Below are 14,866 nucleotides of genomic sequence, written 5' to 3' on the forward strand. Positions count from 1 at the left end.
TGTGAGCGTGCCATCAGTGGGTGTGAGCGTGCTCTCCTGGGTGTGAGCATGCTCTCCTGGCTATGAACGTGGCAGTCTGGGTGTGAGCATGCCGTCAGTGGGTGTGAGCGTGCCCCCCTGGTGTGAGAGTGCTGTCCGGGGCGTGAGTGTGCTCTCCTGGGTGTGAGCATGCTCTCCTGGGTGTGAGCGGGCTGTCAGTGGCCATCTCGGTGGAGAGCCAGCCTTCCAGGCAGAGCTGTGCTGTTTGCAGTGTCTCTGGCCGAGGGGGCCGGTCCCTTCAGGGTTGAGTCTGGCTTGTGGGTATGAGCCAGGGGGTGGGGTCACAGAGGGTGGCCTGGAGCGGTGCCGCCAAGGGAGACTGCCTGACCATGGAGTAAAAGGACCACTGGGGTGGATGTGTCAGGGGTGGGAGCTGGGAAGATGGGCCGCTGTCAGGGGCCTGGGGGCTGGTGGCCAAGTCTAGTGACAGACCAGGGGGTCCGGGCATGTGAGGGGCCACGGGAGTGAGGCCAGGGCAGCTGGAAATAGCATTTGGCCCGACTCCTCTGGCAGCATCTGTGTTGGGAGGAGGGCTCCGCCATCACTAACATTAGCACCAGGGAGGTGTTCTCTCAGGAAGTCAGGGAGGGGGTACATGACAGGTGCATGGCCAGAACAGGGCTCCCTGTGATTTGATAACACCTCGCCCCATCAGCATCTAGATTGCAAGGTGATAAAATTATATGCACAAAATGGATTTAATCAGGATTTTAAACTTTATGGTATCAGGGGTGCCTGGGTGGCTCAGTCGGTTAAGTGTCTGACTTGGTTTTGGCTCAGGTCATGATCTCAGGGTCCTGGGATTGAGCTCCACATTGGGCTGTGCCCCCAGCAGGGAGTCTGCTGGAGATTCTCTCTCTCTCAAAACGAGTAAAATTTATGACATCAGTCAAGGACTTGACTTCTCTCTCTTCCGAGACTCTTAAAAGTACTTAGTGGAGCCCTCCATGTGCTAGCTGCTGTGGGCTCCCTGGGGCCGCGGGGCACAGCAGTGTGGGGCCCGTCTCCGGCCAGCCCAGGAATTTCCCCAGCTGACTGACAGACACTGAGCAGTGTGTTCTTAGTAAATAGGGAGAATCTCACTCAGCAGTGGCCGCATCGGAAACTCTTTTTCTTTTTACACCTTAGCCTGAGGTGGCAGTTGGCCCAGCAAGAATCTCTCTGATCAGCCCACCTCAGCATGGACGCATGGGTAAGTGGGGGTCCCTGCACCCATACCCCATGTCAGCACGTGGGCTGAGCTCCGTTCCCCGGAAAGGAGCATTCAGTCAAACCCATCAGGACCCACCTATGTCAGTGGTCTTTCAACAAAGTCAGCGTGGGAGTGACCTGTTCCCCAAAGTGGTGTGGCTACTGGGCCCATTGGGGGACCCGTTAGGAGCCCCTCAGAACACGCCACAGACAGAGTGCTCTTGCAGGAGCGGGTCTCCTCTCGGCCTGGAGCAAAATGGTATCATCACCAGCCTTGCTTCCTGAAAGTTGGAGAGGCTGATGGGTTTCCGAGGGGAGTGTGTGTGCCCTCGAGCCCAGCTTCTCTGCTCTCTGCCCCACCTTTGCTTCTTGCTGCCGGTGATATTCCAGTAGCTGCCTTGGAGTAGGACCAAGAAGCAGGCTATCTGCGTGGTCGCATCTAGAGCCTCCTGCTGCCTCCCTCACGGCTGAGTGGGAGTGGGGGTCCTGCATCACCTGCCCTGGGGGACTGTCCCGTGGTGCGTCCCAGATGCGGCTCTACATTTCTACCACTCGTGTTGTTCCTGCTGGCCGGGAGGCACCCCAGCATGGCTGTTCATCCTGCTCACAGCCTCTCATCCCCACTCCTTGCCTTTTGCTCCCACACTGCCCACCTCAGGCCTGATGTGCTGGCTTGGAGAGAATTCAGCTCATGGCTGCAGCTCCCCACCCACCCTCCCCCACCCCCCGGGGACGGAGTTTCCCATTTTAGCCTGCTTATTCCCGTGCACGGGCCTCCCTGTCACACCCTGGTGAGAGCTCGTGACACTCTCTAGTCCTATTCAGCTTCCCGTGGATGCCATTTCCGTGGTGCATGAGGTGGTGTTCCTCTTGGTGCTGGCTCTTGCCCCGTGCTCGCCTTTGTTGGGAGCGTCCTCTGGGCCCGACATCCCCTGCACCTGCACGGGCCAGGCAAGCTGTCCTCACATGCCCCGGTCCCACCCACACCCTGGCCTTCACCGTTCCCGTGCAGTTGTGGGTTTCAGATCTGTCTTTACAGGACTGAGGTGAGACCAGCAGTGCATGCAGGGGAGTTGCTGCCCTGCTCATCTTCCTTTCCATACAGAAGCCTGTGACCTGGCGTCCCAGCCTGGCCATGTCCTCAGCCTCAGTGCACTTCCCACCCCCCCAAGGAGGCTCTTGCCCTTCGCTGTCCACAGTGTGTGCAAGTTGTGTGCAGGGACATTGGTCCTCACTGGATTCTCTCCCCGGACACGTTTCCAGGAGGGAACACGGGGACCCCCTTGACGCTTTCCAGATGTATCGATCAAGAATTGAGAAGTGACAGGAGGGCTGCCCTGTGTGCGTCCTGCCCTGTGCGTCTCAGTGTCCCCCTGTTGCCACTCTGGAAGGGATGGGTCCTCATTTCTGTGACTGTGATCCTGAGTTTCTTCATTTAAGTCATCTCTTGTTTTTTTCTGTGAATTAATCTATTTTTTCATTTGTCCTTCACATATATGAAATCCTCAAGATGAAGGATATCGATCTTTTATCCAATTTGCTATTTAATTTTTTATTTGATTTTTTTTTTAATTCTAGATACTTAATATTTTTATGTTTCAAATCTGTGGTTATGTCCTTTCCTGCCTCACAGAAGATTTCTGTGTTTGGATAGGTCTTTTCCATACCCATACCATTTTCTTCTAGTTTTCAATATTTACCTTTTTCCAAGCTCTTTGGAGTATATTTTGAGATATACTGTAAGATGAGTGTCCCAGCTTGATAGTTTCATAATTTATTTTTAAAATATTTCAGAAATAACACACAAGAAAATGGTAAGAATAATATAAAAAACTCCCATGTTCCCTTCACCCAGATTCCCCAACATTTTGCCAGATTTGCTCCCTACCCTTTATGGTTAGTGTATCTCTGAGCCACTGAGAACATGTTGCAGATGCAGTGCCCCAGCCCCCCTCAAAGGACAGGGGTGCTTGCAACACCAGCACAGCCTGGGGCCACTCGGCATCAGCATGGCTCAGCCCCACAGCCATTGAGTAGCCTCGTTTGCTCTCGACCCAGAGTTCCCTGTAAGGACATCCTGCATCTCATCCTCGTATAGCGGCTTGTGTCGCCTTCACTTTCCCTGTCTTTCCTGTCTTCAACAGTTTTAAGGATTATAGGCCTTAAATTCTAAAAGCCTAAAAGGCCATCCCCCCCCCCCCCCAGCCTGGGTCAACCAAGAATTCTGTATCTAATAGAATTCTCCTTCAAAGTTTAAGACAAAATAAACATCACAGAGTAACAAAAACATAATTGTTGCTAGCCGACCTACCCTACGAGAAATCCTAACAGAAGGCATTGAGCTGAAGACGCACACTGATGGTACCTGATGCACTGGAGGGAATGGGGTCTCATTCTCTCGGTTACTCTACAAAACGTAAGACTGTGGAAGCAGCAAGTATAACACTCGTTGGGGTCATAATAAACAGATGTAACACGTAGGGTAGTAAGCACAGAGGAGGGGGAACAGGGCCATGTTGGAGCGGAGGTGACACAGCTCAACAGAATTAAGTCAGTGTTAACTAGAAGTAGACTTGTTTAAACACAAACATGACTCCAAAAATAGTTTTTAAAATCAAGAGGAATTAAAATGTTACATTAAAAAGCACTTGTTTACCGCAAAAGAAGGCAATAAAGGCAGACTAGAAGAAAAAAGGTACATGAGACCTGTAGACAAATAGCAAAATAGGTGTAAATCAGATCCTATCAATGCTTACCTTCAACATGAACAGGACTAAACCCACCAATGAGAAGGCAGAGGTTGTCAGACTGGATGGAGAAGACACAGCCACACATTGTCTGCAAGAGACACGCTTTAATCCAGCAGCACAAATAAGCTCAAAGTACAGGGTGTAAACCACACCATGCAGATGGTAACCAGACGAGTTGGAGCCGCAATGTGAGTACTGGACAAAACGGTGTTGGACGAAGGATGTTTCTGGAGAAGAGGAGGAACATCTTGGTAATACAGGGTTGCTGTATCAGGAAGACAAAATTATAATGTATACACATGCAACAACAGAGCAGATTTATGAAGCAAAAGCTGACAAAATGGAAAGAAGAAATAGACAATTCCATTTTAGAGATCTTAATACTCTTTTCTCAAAGGTTGATAGAACAGCTACACAAGGAAAGATGTAAACGGAAACAAGCAGATAGCAGTGTAGCCCACACAGATCTAACCGATTGGTGGTAATGTCAAATGTGAACACACAGAACACCCCCCAACAGAAGAGCAGAGATTGTCACACTGGTGCAAGAGATAGCCCCAACTGGATGCTGTCTAAAAGAGACACATTTTAGATTCAAGGATACAAATAGGAAAATTATAGGAAAAGATTATCAAGCAAACAATAACCACTACAGAGCTAGAGAGGCTATTTTCACATCAGAATCAGGGGTTGTTCTTAAAAAACTTTTTAAAGATTTTTAATTGGAGCGCCTGGGTGGCTCAGTCGTTAAGCGTCTGCCTTCGGCTCGGGTCATGATCCCAGGGTCCTGGGATCGAGCCCCGCATAGGGCTCCCTGCTCCGCGGGAAGCCTGCTTCTCCTCTCCCACTCCCCCTGCTTGTGTTCCCTCTCTGGCTGTGTCTCTCTCTGTCAAAATCTTTTTTTAAAAATCATAAAAAAAATAAAGATTTTTTTTATTTACTTGAGAGAGAGGGAGAGAGCATAAGCAGGGGGAGCAGCTGGCTTCCCGCCAAGCAGGGAGCCCGAAGCGGGGCTCGATCCCAGGACCCTGGGATCATGACCTGAGCTGAAGGCAGATGCTTAACTGACTGAGCCACCCAGGCACCCCAGAAATCAGTCCTAAGATAAATACTATTAGAGACAAAGGGGCATTTCGTGATGATGAAAGGTTCAATACACCAGGAAAACATAATTATTACTGTAGACACCAAAAATGGAAGACCTAAAATACGTGATGCCCAAACTGCAAAATTAAAAAGGGAAATGGTTAATTCAACTATTGCGATTCAGATATTTCAATATCCCACTGCAATAACTTGAACAACACTGTTAACCCCACTGACTTACCTGATAGGTGTGGACCCCACCCAGTAATAGCACCACACACATTCCTTTCCAGGGCAAATGGAGCACTATCTAAAATAGACCACATACCGGGACATAAAACAAATCTTGACGCATTTAAAGGGGTTGTAATCACCCAAAGTGTATTTTCAGGTGACAATAGAATTAAATTGGTAATCAGCAACAAAAAAAATCAAAATAAAACAAATATTTGGAAATTAAACAACACAATTATAACTAACTTTTAATGGATCAAGGAAAAAAATCAGTAACATCAAAGTATCTTGAAAGAAAACACAACATACCAAAATTTTTAAGATGCAGGTACAGCAATGCTTAGAGGGAAATGTATAGCTTTAAATGCTTATGTTAGGAAGGAGATCTAAAATCAGTGAGCTTCCAAAAAAATAAAAATAAAAAATCAGTGAGCTTCCAACCTTAAGAAGCTATAACAAAATGTATTAGAAATCTATGAAATAGAAAACTCAGTGGAATCTAAAGTTTGTCCTGTGAAAAAATTAGCAAAATTGGTAAACTTTTACCTAGAGTGACAAAGAAAGCACAAATTACCAGTATCGGAATGAAAGGGGGGACATCACTACATACCCTACAGATATTAAAATAATTATAAGAAAGTAGCATTAACAATACTATGCCAACAAAATAGATGACTTACATGAAATGGATAAATTCCTCTAAAGACATTATCAAAATACCCTCCAGAAGAAATAGTAAATATGGATAGACCTCTATCAAGTGAAGACATTGAGTTAATAATTTTAATATCTTTCTACAAAGAAAAGTCCATTTCCCAATAGCTTCATGGGTAATTTTATGAAACAATTAATGAACTAAAAATCCTACATGAACTCTTTCAGAAAATAGGAGAGGATTGAACTCTTTCTAGTTCATTTTACAAGGTCAGCAGTATCTTAAAGCCAAAGACAAGAAAAGTAACTGAGCAGTCAGTATTCCTTATGAATACGGATGCAGAATTCTTTAAAAATATGTGAGGCAATCAAATCTAGCAACAGGAAAAGAATTGTATACCATCACCAAGTGGGGTTTATCCCAGTAATTCAAGGTTATTTGACATCTGAAGATCAGTTAGTTGACTATATTAGAAATAGAAGACCTAAAAAACATTAGATCTTTTCAACAGATAATTTGACAAAAATCTATAATCATTCATGGTAGAAGCTCTGAAGAAACATGTAATAGAAGGCAACTTCCTCACCAGGTAAAGGGCATCTGTAGAAAACCCACAGCTGACAGGGTACTGTTGAGAGGGAGTATGCTATCCTCTGAGACCAGGTGCATGGCAGGGCACCCACAGTCCACAGCCCCTCTCCAGTCCCACATCCACTGGGGGCTCCAGCCAGTGCAGGGAGGCCAGAGAAGGAAGTGACAGGCACATAGATTGGGTGAGAATGAGTGTAGTGTCCTTATCATAGATGGTATGCCCTTGTGTGCAGAAAATCATAAGGGATCTTTAAGAATACTAGTAGGAATCAAACAAGGCTGGTAAGGTTACAGGATGCAATATCCATATACAAAAGTCAGTTGTAATTCTGCATATGATAAACAGTCCAAAATTGAGGTTAATCAATTGGTCATAACTGCCAGAGTTTTCTTCTGGACTTTGTATTCTTTTCAACTAATCAAAATATCATCTTAGGGGCACTGGCTGGCTCAGTTGGTGGAGCATGGGACGCTTGATCTCGGGTTTATTGAGCCCCACATTGGGTGTAGAGATTACTTAAATGAAATTTTTAAAAATAACCATCTTCTTGATTATTTTTGCTTTACCACTAAATTTTGAAATCAATGTAAGCCCTCTGACTTTGTTCTTAATTTACCAAAATGATTTTGGCTATTCTAGGTCCTTTGCATTTTTACATAAATCTTAAGATCCACTTGTTAGATTCTACCAAAAAAAGCCTGCTGAGATTTTGATGGGAATTGTGTTGCATCTGCACATCAGTTTAGGGGAGAACTGCTGTCTTAACAGTTTTGAGTCTTTGAATCCATCAGCATGGCATGCCTGTCTCTCCACTTCTAGATCTCTAATTTATCCAGGGGATCTTTTGTTGCTTTCAGTGTATAGGTCTTTTATAGATAAACTTATGCTTCAGTAATTGCTTTTGATGGTGGAATTCTCTTCAGTCCACAAGGCATATCTTTTCCCATTCTTTTTTATTTTCAACCCATTTATGTCTGAATCCAAAGCATACCTCTTGCAGACAGTATCAGATGTTGCTTTTCTTGTTGCCTGATCCATTCTTATACTGTCTGCCTTTTCACTGGAGTGTTTGGTCCATTGAGGGTTAATACATTATCAGCATGTGTGGATATATGTCTGCCATTTTGCTATTGTTTTTTGTATGTCTTGGGATTTGTTGTTTGTATCTCCTTAACTGTTTTTTGCATTAAATATTTTTAGTGTATCATTTTGCTACAGACTGGATTGTATCCCCTCAAAATTGATAGGTTGAAGCCCTAACCCCCCACATGACTGTATTTGGAGACAGAGCCTTTAGGAGGTAAATGAGGTCATAGGGTGGGACTCTGATCTGATATGGTTAGTGTCCTTATAAGAGACACAGGGCGTGGGGGGGTGGGGGAAGGCACATTGTATTTGTGTCAACAAAACCATAAAACAACAACAAAAAGAGGAGACACCAGAGAGCTCACTCACTCTCCATGCACGTGCACTAAGAGATCACATGAGCACACAGAAGATGGCCATCAATGGGCCAGGAAGAGGCCCTTCGTAAACGCCCAGCCAGCCTCCATGACTATGAACAATAAATGTCCACTGGTTAAGCCCCAGCCTGTAGTGTTGTGTTGTGACAGCTGAGCCCACTAACACACGTTTGATTTCTCTGTTGATATTTTACAACGTGTTCTGTTATTTTCTCAGTGACGGCCTAGGAATTCCACCGTGCACCCTATCATAATCTACTTTAAGTGAATACTGACTTAACTCAGGTGAAATTCACTGCTCCCCTACAGTTCCTCTCCTGCTTCATGATGTCCTATTAAGTATAACTACATATGCTATATATAACACATAATAATACATATAGCATTCATAGTATTACAAACCCAGTAACACAGTATCCTCCTAATTACTTCTTTAAAACAATGTCACATTTCTTAAAGATCATAAGAGAAAACAAAGTCACATACACACATTCTTCTACTGCATTTTTACCATTTCCAGGGTTCCTCCTTCTTCCCATGGATTCAAATTACTGTTGGCTCTTATTTCATTTCAGCCTGAAGCACCATTTTGTTGTAGGGCTTGTCAGCTGGCAGTGGATTCTCAGTCTTTGTCCACCTCTGAATGTCTTCATTTTGTCTGCATCTTGAAGGGTCACTTCACTGGCTATAGAGTTCCTGGCCCACTATTTCTAGCCCTGTGGAGGCTTCCCCCTGCCTTGCGCTCCTTCATTTCTGGTAAGGAGTCAGCCGTAAGTCATGTCATTCTTCTGCGTGTGATGAGTTGCTTTTCTTCTGCCGCTGTAGATTTTTTCTTTGTGCAGGGAGCCTTCTAGCCTTACCCTCTTTTTCAAGACTGTCTTGTCTCTTGTGCGGATGCGGTGTGCTGGGAGCCTGCTCTGCACCAGCAGCTCTCAGCTGTCCCCACCTCACTCTGCGGGCACTCACTCCACACGCGAGTGCTGTCTGCCACCGGAGTCCCACGGCACAGGCTCTCCCTGGCACTCACCTCCATCCCTGACTCAACTCTGGGCTGGGCGGCAGCGTCCCGCGGACTCGCCAGGGCCCTGCGGGAGCATGCGGAGCTGCTGCTGTCTGTCACTCGTGGGCTCGCAGCATTGGTGTTGCACGGCTGTGTTGGGGTTCATCCTCGCTCTCATGAGGTCTGCTGGTCTCAGCTCCTGGGCAGCCTGGGCCCCTTCTTGATGAGCACATTGGAATGAGTCGGGGAGCTATGGGTGTCTCTCTGACCCTGGGCACAGGTCCTCCATTCCCCATGGCCCGGGGCTCCTCCCTATCACCAACCACACCCCATTGCCTGCTTTTGCACTGTGTTGCCCCATTCAGAAATGCCCTTGTCCATCTGGCATCACAGGGGATGAGTTTTCCCATGTTCTGGGTAATGAGACTTGCCCTCTTTGGAGATCTTTTTCTTTTTTTTTTTTTTTAAGATTTTATCTATTTATTTGATAGAGACACAGTGAGAGAGGGAACACAAGCAGGGGGAGTGGGAGAGGGAGAAGCAGGCTCCCCACGGAGCAGGGAGCCCGATGCGGGGCTCGGTCCCAGGACCCTGGGATCATGACCTGAGCCGAAGGCAGATGCTTAACGACTGAGCCCCCCCAGGCGCCCCGAGATCTTTCTAAAGTGCATTCAACAGCACCGCTTCCTTGAACAAGAATTAGAGGTCTTGACTTGTGGGCATCTTGTTGGTAGTGGAGCATCAGTCTGACCACCTGTTTTCAGGTGGGCTGAAGCAGGGGGACACCTCAGCACCCGAGTGCCTGGTCCTGCCATGCTGTTGAGTTCCCACAAGGCCTGGGACGGTTTTCTGCTCCTCAGACCCCACCGAGTCACACGGTCCTCCTCAGCTGTGTGCGGGGCGCCCACCGTGCTGGGCTCAGGCTCGCACGGCCCCTGTGGGTTGACCTGAGGGCCTCTGCTTCCTCATCTCCGTTGATAACTGTTCTGTCCACAAATTACCGTAAAGAGTAAGACGCTGTTTCAGTCGACCGTAATTGTGTTGAGTATGTAACCCACCGTTACTGTCGTGGTTCTGCCCCATGTTAAAATACACTGAGATTTACTTAATCAGTCGTGTGGCCCACAGACCAGGAGGGGCCACCAAGCAAGATGAAGTTTTCCGCACAGTCTCCTAGAAGCAGGGGGCAGGCTGCCCCACAGGGCCCCACGTGGGATCTCTGAGTCCATCGGGCGGGGGTGGGTGGTCTTCACAGGAAGAGTGGCGGGCAGGGGGATCGACGAGGTTTGGGATTGCTTAGTTGGGGTCATATTAGCAGTTTGCGGGGCAGGGGTAGGCGCTGTCCCGTGTCCGATGCTGGCCTCAGGTGGTTAGGGCAGAGTGTGAAAGGTGGAGGGTGATTCAGAGCACAGGCCCTGGGAGGGTCAGATTTCCTGTCAGAGGCGGGTTTACAGACAAATCATTACTCTCTGGGAGTCAGCTAGCCCTGGGAGGGGTGGTCTCTCCAGGATAAGCAAGGCCCCACGGTGTCAGACCATCACAAAATACAGAAAATAAAACACGTGAGACAGTTGGTCTCCCTGATTCTCAGTGATTCTGCAGAGCTTCTGAGGGTCACCTGCACACTCAGGAGTCCTGGGAGCCGCCAGTGAGCGGAGTCCTCCTGCGGTCCACACAGCCCAGTGGCACAGAGACGACCCCATTGGCCACTTGGTGCTGTGCAGCACTGTGAAAAGCACTGACTCTCTGATCCAGGTTCTTCAATCACAGAAGGACACATGGGGATCCTAAATGCTGTCCTCCTTTCTTTCCCTGCCATTCTTCTGTTAAAATTCTCCCAAAATCTGGACTCAAAGAGTTCGGGTATTAAACGAGAGTAGTCTTCAAATTTGCTCCCTGCTATGACTAATGCACACCAGGGGCTGTTCACATCTTTAAAGGAAGTTGCTTCTTAGCATGGAGCATGTCAGCAGAAATTCGGGAGTGTAATATCTCACAGTGTGGGTGGAGATGAGGCTAGTCCTGGCACTGAGGCGCTCATCAGAGCTGGAAGCTTCTAGAAGTGCTTTTCCTCCCAGTGGTTCTCAGACTAACGGGAGCCAAGACAGAGTGTAGGGCAGAGTGCAGGTCTCCAAACATTACTGAGTGCCCTCCCTTGCCAGGCCCGCAGCCCAGAGCATGGGGTCAGACTGAGGCTCCGTGGGGCTGAGCAGCCCCACCCCAGCTCTGCTGGTCTGCATGTTCCCTGAGCACCTGCGGCGCATGGGGCACAAAGCCCTGGACGCGAGATGTTCTGCTCCCATCCTGTGGACGCACCTGTCCCGTCGGGAAGGGCGTGGAGAACAGTACGTCGGGGATGTGGCAGGGGACAGCCGGGGGCCGTCTGCCTTCCTGGAGCTGCACACGTTCACCTTTTAATCCTGTCCACTGCAGGCAGCATCTCGCGCCTCGGCCCGACGCCCGGTCACAGCAGCGTGTCCCAGGCTCTCCGGTATGATGTCTCGCGACGCCACAGACGTCCCAGCGGGAGGTGTGGGAGCGCCCTGCTCACCACAGATAAGGCTGTGAACCTTAAGGGGATTTCCTTTTAAACCCATTTGTCCGTGTTCTGAGTAAGATGACATCTTGTAGACCACGTCACGTTTTGCTTTTTTGAAGCTAAAATGTAACTTAGGCAGTTACCTTGTTACTAAAAACTCCAAAAGAGCCGTTTCACAGCTACAAGATATCTTATCACAGGAACAGACTAGGGTCGGCAAACATTTCTGTAAAGGGCAGGTAGTAAATGTTCTCCGCTCTGCCATCGTGCAGACAAGGTCGTAGAGGTAAGTAGACAAACGGATGCAGCTGTCCCGCTAAAACTCTGTCTACAGAAGCAGGTAGGGCTGGATTCGGCTGCCATGTGCCAACCCTGAATGGACAGTTCCCTTGACTCTTCATCTTTGACACTGGGGGCCCCCATTCTCTGCTGCATATTGGAACCCCCACCGGGGTCTCTACACCAGGCTCTCTGTCGCAGCCCTCCAGGGCAGGTGGTCCCTAAATGTGGACGCCCCCCCCCCTTACCTAAGCTCCTAATGGCCTTCGATGCTGGTGGGCGAGCACACATTTTGTCCTCTGGGGTAGCCCAGCCACGGCGCTCCTCGTCTTCCCCCAGCCCGCCCGGAGCCACGTCTGTGTGCCCTCTGCCCTGATTCCAGAGGCCATCCCCACCCCCCGGGGAGCCGGGCCCTCCCTCCTGGGGGGCACCAGCACAGAGGAGGGTCTGGCTCTGGGCATAAACCTGCTCCCGAGGGGCCTGTTCGATGTGTGTCTGTTGAATTGACTCCTAGGATCCCACCGCTGCCGGTCCCCTGCAAGGCGCTCTCCCTGCCGGCAGCGCCCCTGGCCCCCAGCCGAGCGGGAAGAGGGGGCTCACCCAGCCTTCGGGGCTCCCAGACGCTGGCCCCCAGGCCACCCATCAGCATCTCCGCACTGCTGCAGAAGCAGCGTTTAGGCAAGTGTGCCCTGCTTTGAAAAGTGTGTGTGGAGCACGTTTTGTGTATGGGAGGAGTAGACACAAAACATGTTGAATGTTCCTGAGAACTTGCTTCTGAGCTTTGGTGAGTGGTGCTCACGTGTGTGTGCATCTCGGCTCACGGCTCCCGTGCTCTGCAGGGTCTGCTGGCCTCGGGGCAGCCACGCACGGAAGGTGAACGAGGTCCTGCCCGTGTCCGTCCACCTGGGGCTCTCTCGCCACCAGCAGGACGTTACGCAGTAGAAGCAGTCCGTTCTTCTTGATGGAATAAAGTAATACAGTTGAATAAAGTATTTTTCTGATTATCTGGGGCAGCATATATGTGTTATGTTTGAAACTTTGCTCTTTTTATTACCTTAAATGTTCCTTAGAACGCCAGTGTTGGCTCGCTGCTGGAAGGCTCGGGGGGTTGGGTGGGTCTGCAGCACGTCGAGCCCCACCTTCTGCACACAGGCCCCCACAGGGGGATGGCCACGGGGTTCAGAATGGCCACGGTCACGTGGGTGCTCACGACTCACATATGCTGTTCGGCAGTGACCGGTCTCCAGAGACGAGTTTTGTGCTTGAGTCCTGCCGGGTGGGTGGGACGCACATGCTCTGTTGAGGAGAGCAACTAGTCAAGACCACACAGGGTTAGAAAGAGGCTTCTAGGGCTAATCATAATCCTTTATGGTGCAACTACCTAAAACTTGTCAAAAAACGTGTTCTTTCACGGAGGTCAGGCTCACAGTGTGGGCAGGTGTATAACAGGACAGGGAGGAGACGACCCCCTTCTGCACCTGGAGAGCCTGAGGCACATCTGGCCTCCTGCCCCTCTGGCCGGGCCATGTCACACACTGGCCTTTCAGAGGGCCCAAGGCCCCTGTGCGGCTTCCGCGTCCGGCTGGCAGATGCGGGCTGCAGGTGGAGTCTGACGTCTCACAGTGGGGGCGCTTGTGCTGAGTCGGTTCCGTTTCCGGAAAAGTTTCAGTGTTCTAGAATCCCCAGTCCTGGCATGTGTCTCTCTCTGCGAATGTTATGTAAGTGCATGACGGTCTCCAGCATGAGACTGTGGCCAGTCGTGACGTGCAGGCCATCCTCCGGCTCCCACTGCACCTGCAGCAACAGTCTGAAGGGTCCGAGCGTGGGCTGTCAGGAGGTCTGACCGCCGTGCTCCTGCTGGGAGACGGGCTTGAAAACTGCCCAGGAGCTTCCCACCGCTGGGGCGCCTGGGCCCGCACACCGCCTGCCTGCCTGGCAGACCTGTCTGTGCCTCCCACAGGTCACCTTGCTGCTCAGACACAAACCTGGACTTCAGGGTTAGCAGCTCGTGTCTTCTTGCTGCTGTTCTGCAGTGTGGAGACGTGAGTCTCGGTGGAGCTTCCATGCGGCAGGTGAGGTGCAGGGCCGTCTGGTGGGGCTGGTGTTCCAGGCTGCTTCTCACCAACATCAGCACATCTGCTGCTTTAACATAATTTTCATTGGAAGGGCAAGATTAAATGAGACATCTGAGTATAGACAGAGGACAGCCCTGGCTGACAAGACCAGGTATGAGCTCAGAACGCTCATCAAGTTCAGCCTTCCCTCGAGGCCTCGGCACAGTGCGAGGCTGAGCGGGGATCCACCGGTCTGCAACTGAGCGCCCGGTGCTGTTCCCAGTGGCTCTGTCAAAGAAAAATCACAAAAATAAGAGGGTTTGACAGGTTAGAGCCGTGAGGACAGCAGTGTGGCGTGGCCCGGAACGGTCGCTGGCGGCTGCCCAGGTCCACTCGGACTTGGGGGGATGTCGCCTAGACTGTGCTGTGGCATGGGGGTGGGGGCTGTCACGCGGCCCCCCCAGGGCAGGTGGTTGGGCGCCAGGGGTAGTAACACACCCAGGAACCAGCACATTTGAAAGTTCAAGCTGGGCCTCGGGCCCTTCTCTGGACTGAGCTCTCGTCTTAGCAGGTAGAGCAAACGCCAGCGATGTTCAGGGGCGCGGCGCCACGCCGGGTGTAAAACAGCGACAGCAAGCTTCCCCGGCCCCAGCACCAGGCCCTATTTTTGTAATGGGTGTGCCTGTTACACCTAACCCGCCTAATAGGATGCCCCAGTTGGTGCTAAATAAATATTGGACAGCTTATCTACTATCGTGGTTTTTATTTTGTTTCTCCTCGTCTTAATTACAATATAACACTTACTCAAGCCCCAAGATTGAGACGGAGACGCGTGTTTTCCTCGCCAGCCAGCAGGTGCCTGGAACTGGCCCCGCCCCAATCCCCGCCCTTCACCCCGCTCTCCCTCAGTCCTTCTCCCCCAACTCCGCCCCGGCCCCGCGATCTCCCCCAGGCCCCCGCCCCCGCCCCCGCCCCGCGGGCTCA

The 14,866-nt window shown here is 50.2% G+C and overlaps 1 protein-coding gene across 1 annotated transcript in view; it reads left to right on the forward strand.

Annotated features, from left to right (window-relative positions):
- The window catches only part of RNF212 (ring finger protein 212), a 35,922-nt gene extending 23,396 nt beyond the window's left edge, over window positions 1-12,526 (forward strand). The window contains exons 9-11 of the mRNA XM_044913119.1: window positions 1,168-1,231; window positions 11,444-11,501; window positions 12,343-12,526. Of these exons, the coding sequence (XP_044769054.1) occupies window positions 1,168-1,231; window positions 11,444-11,501; window positions 12,343-12,526 (306 nt within the window). The remainder of the gene's footprint in view (window positions 1-1,167; window positions 1,232-11,443; window positions 11,502-12,342) is intronic.
- Window positions 12,527-14,866: the final 2,340 nt, after the last annotated feature.

The sequence above is a fragment of the Neomonachus schauinslandi genome, chromosome 2 (genome assembly GCF_002201575.2).
Source record: "Neomonachus schauinslandi chromosome 2, ASM220157v2, whole genome shotgun sequence".
NCBI classification, from domain to species: Eukaryota; Metazoa; Chordata; class Mammalia; order Carnivora; family Phocidae; genus Neomonachus; species Neomonachus schauinslandi.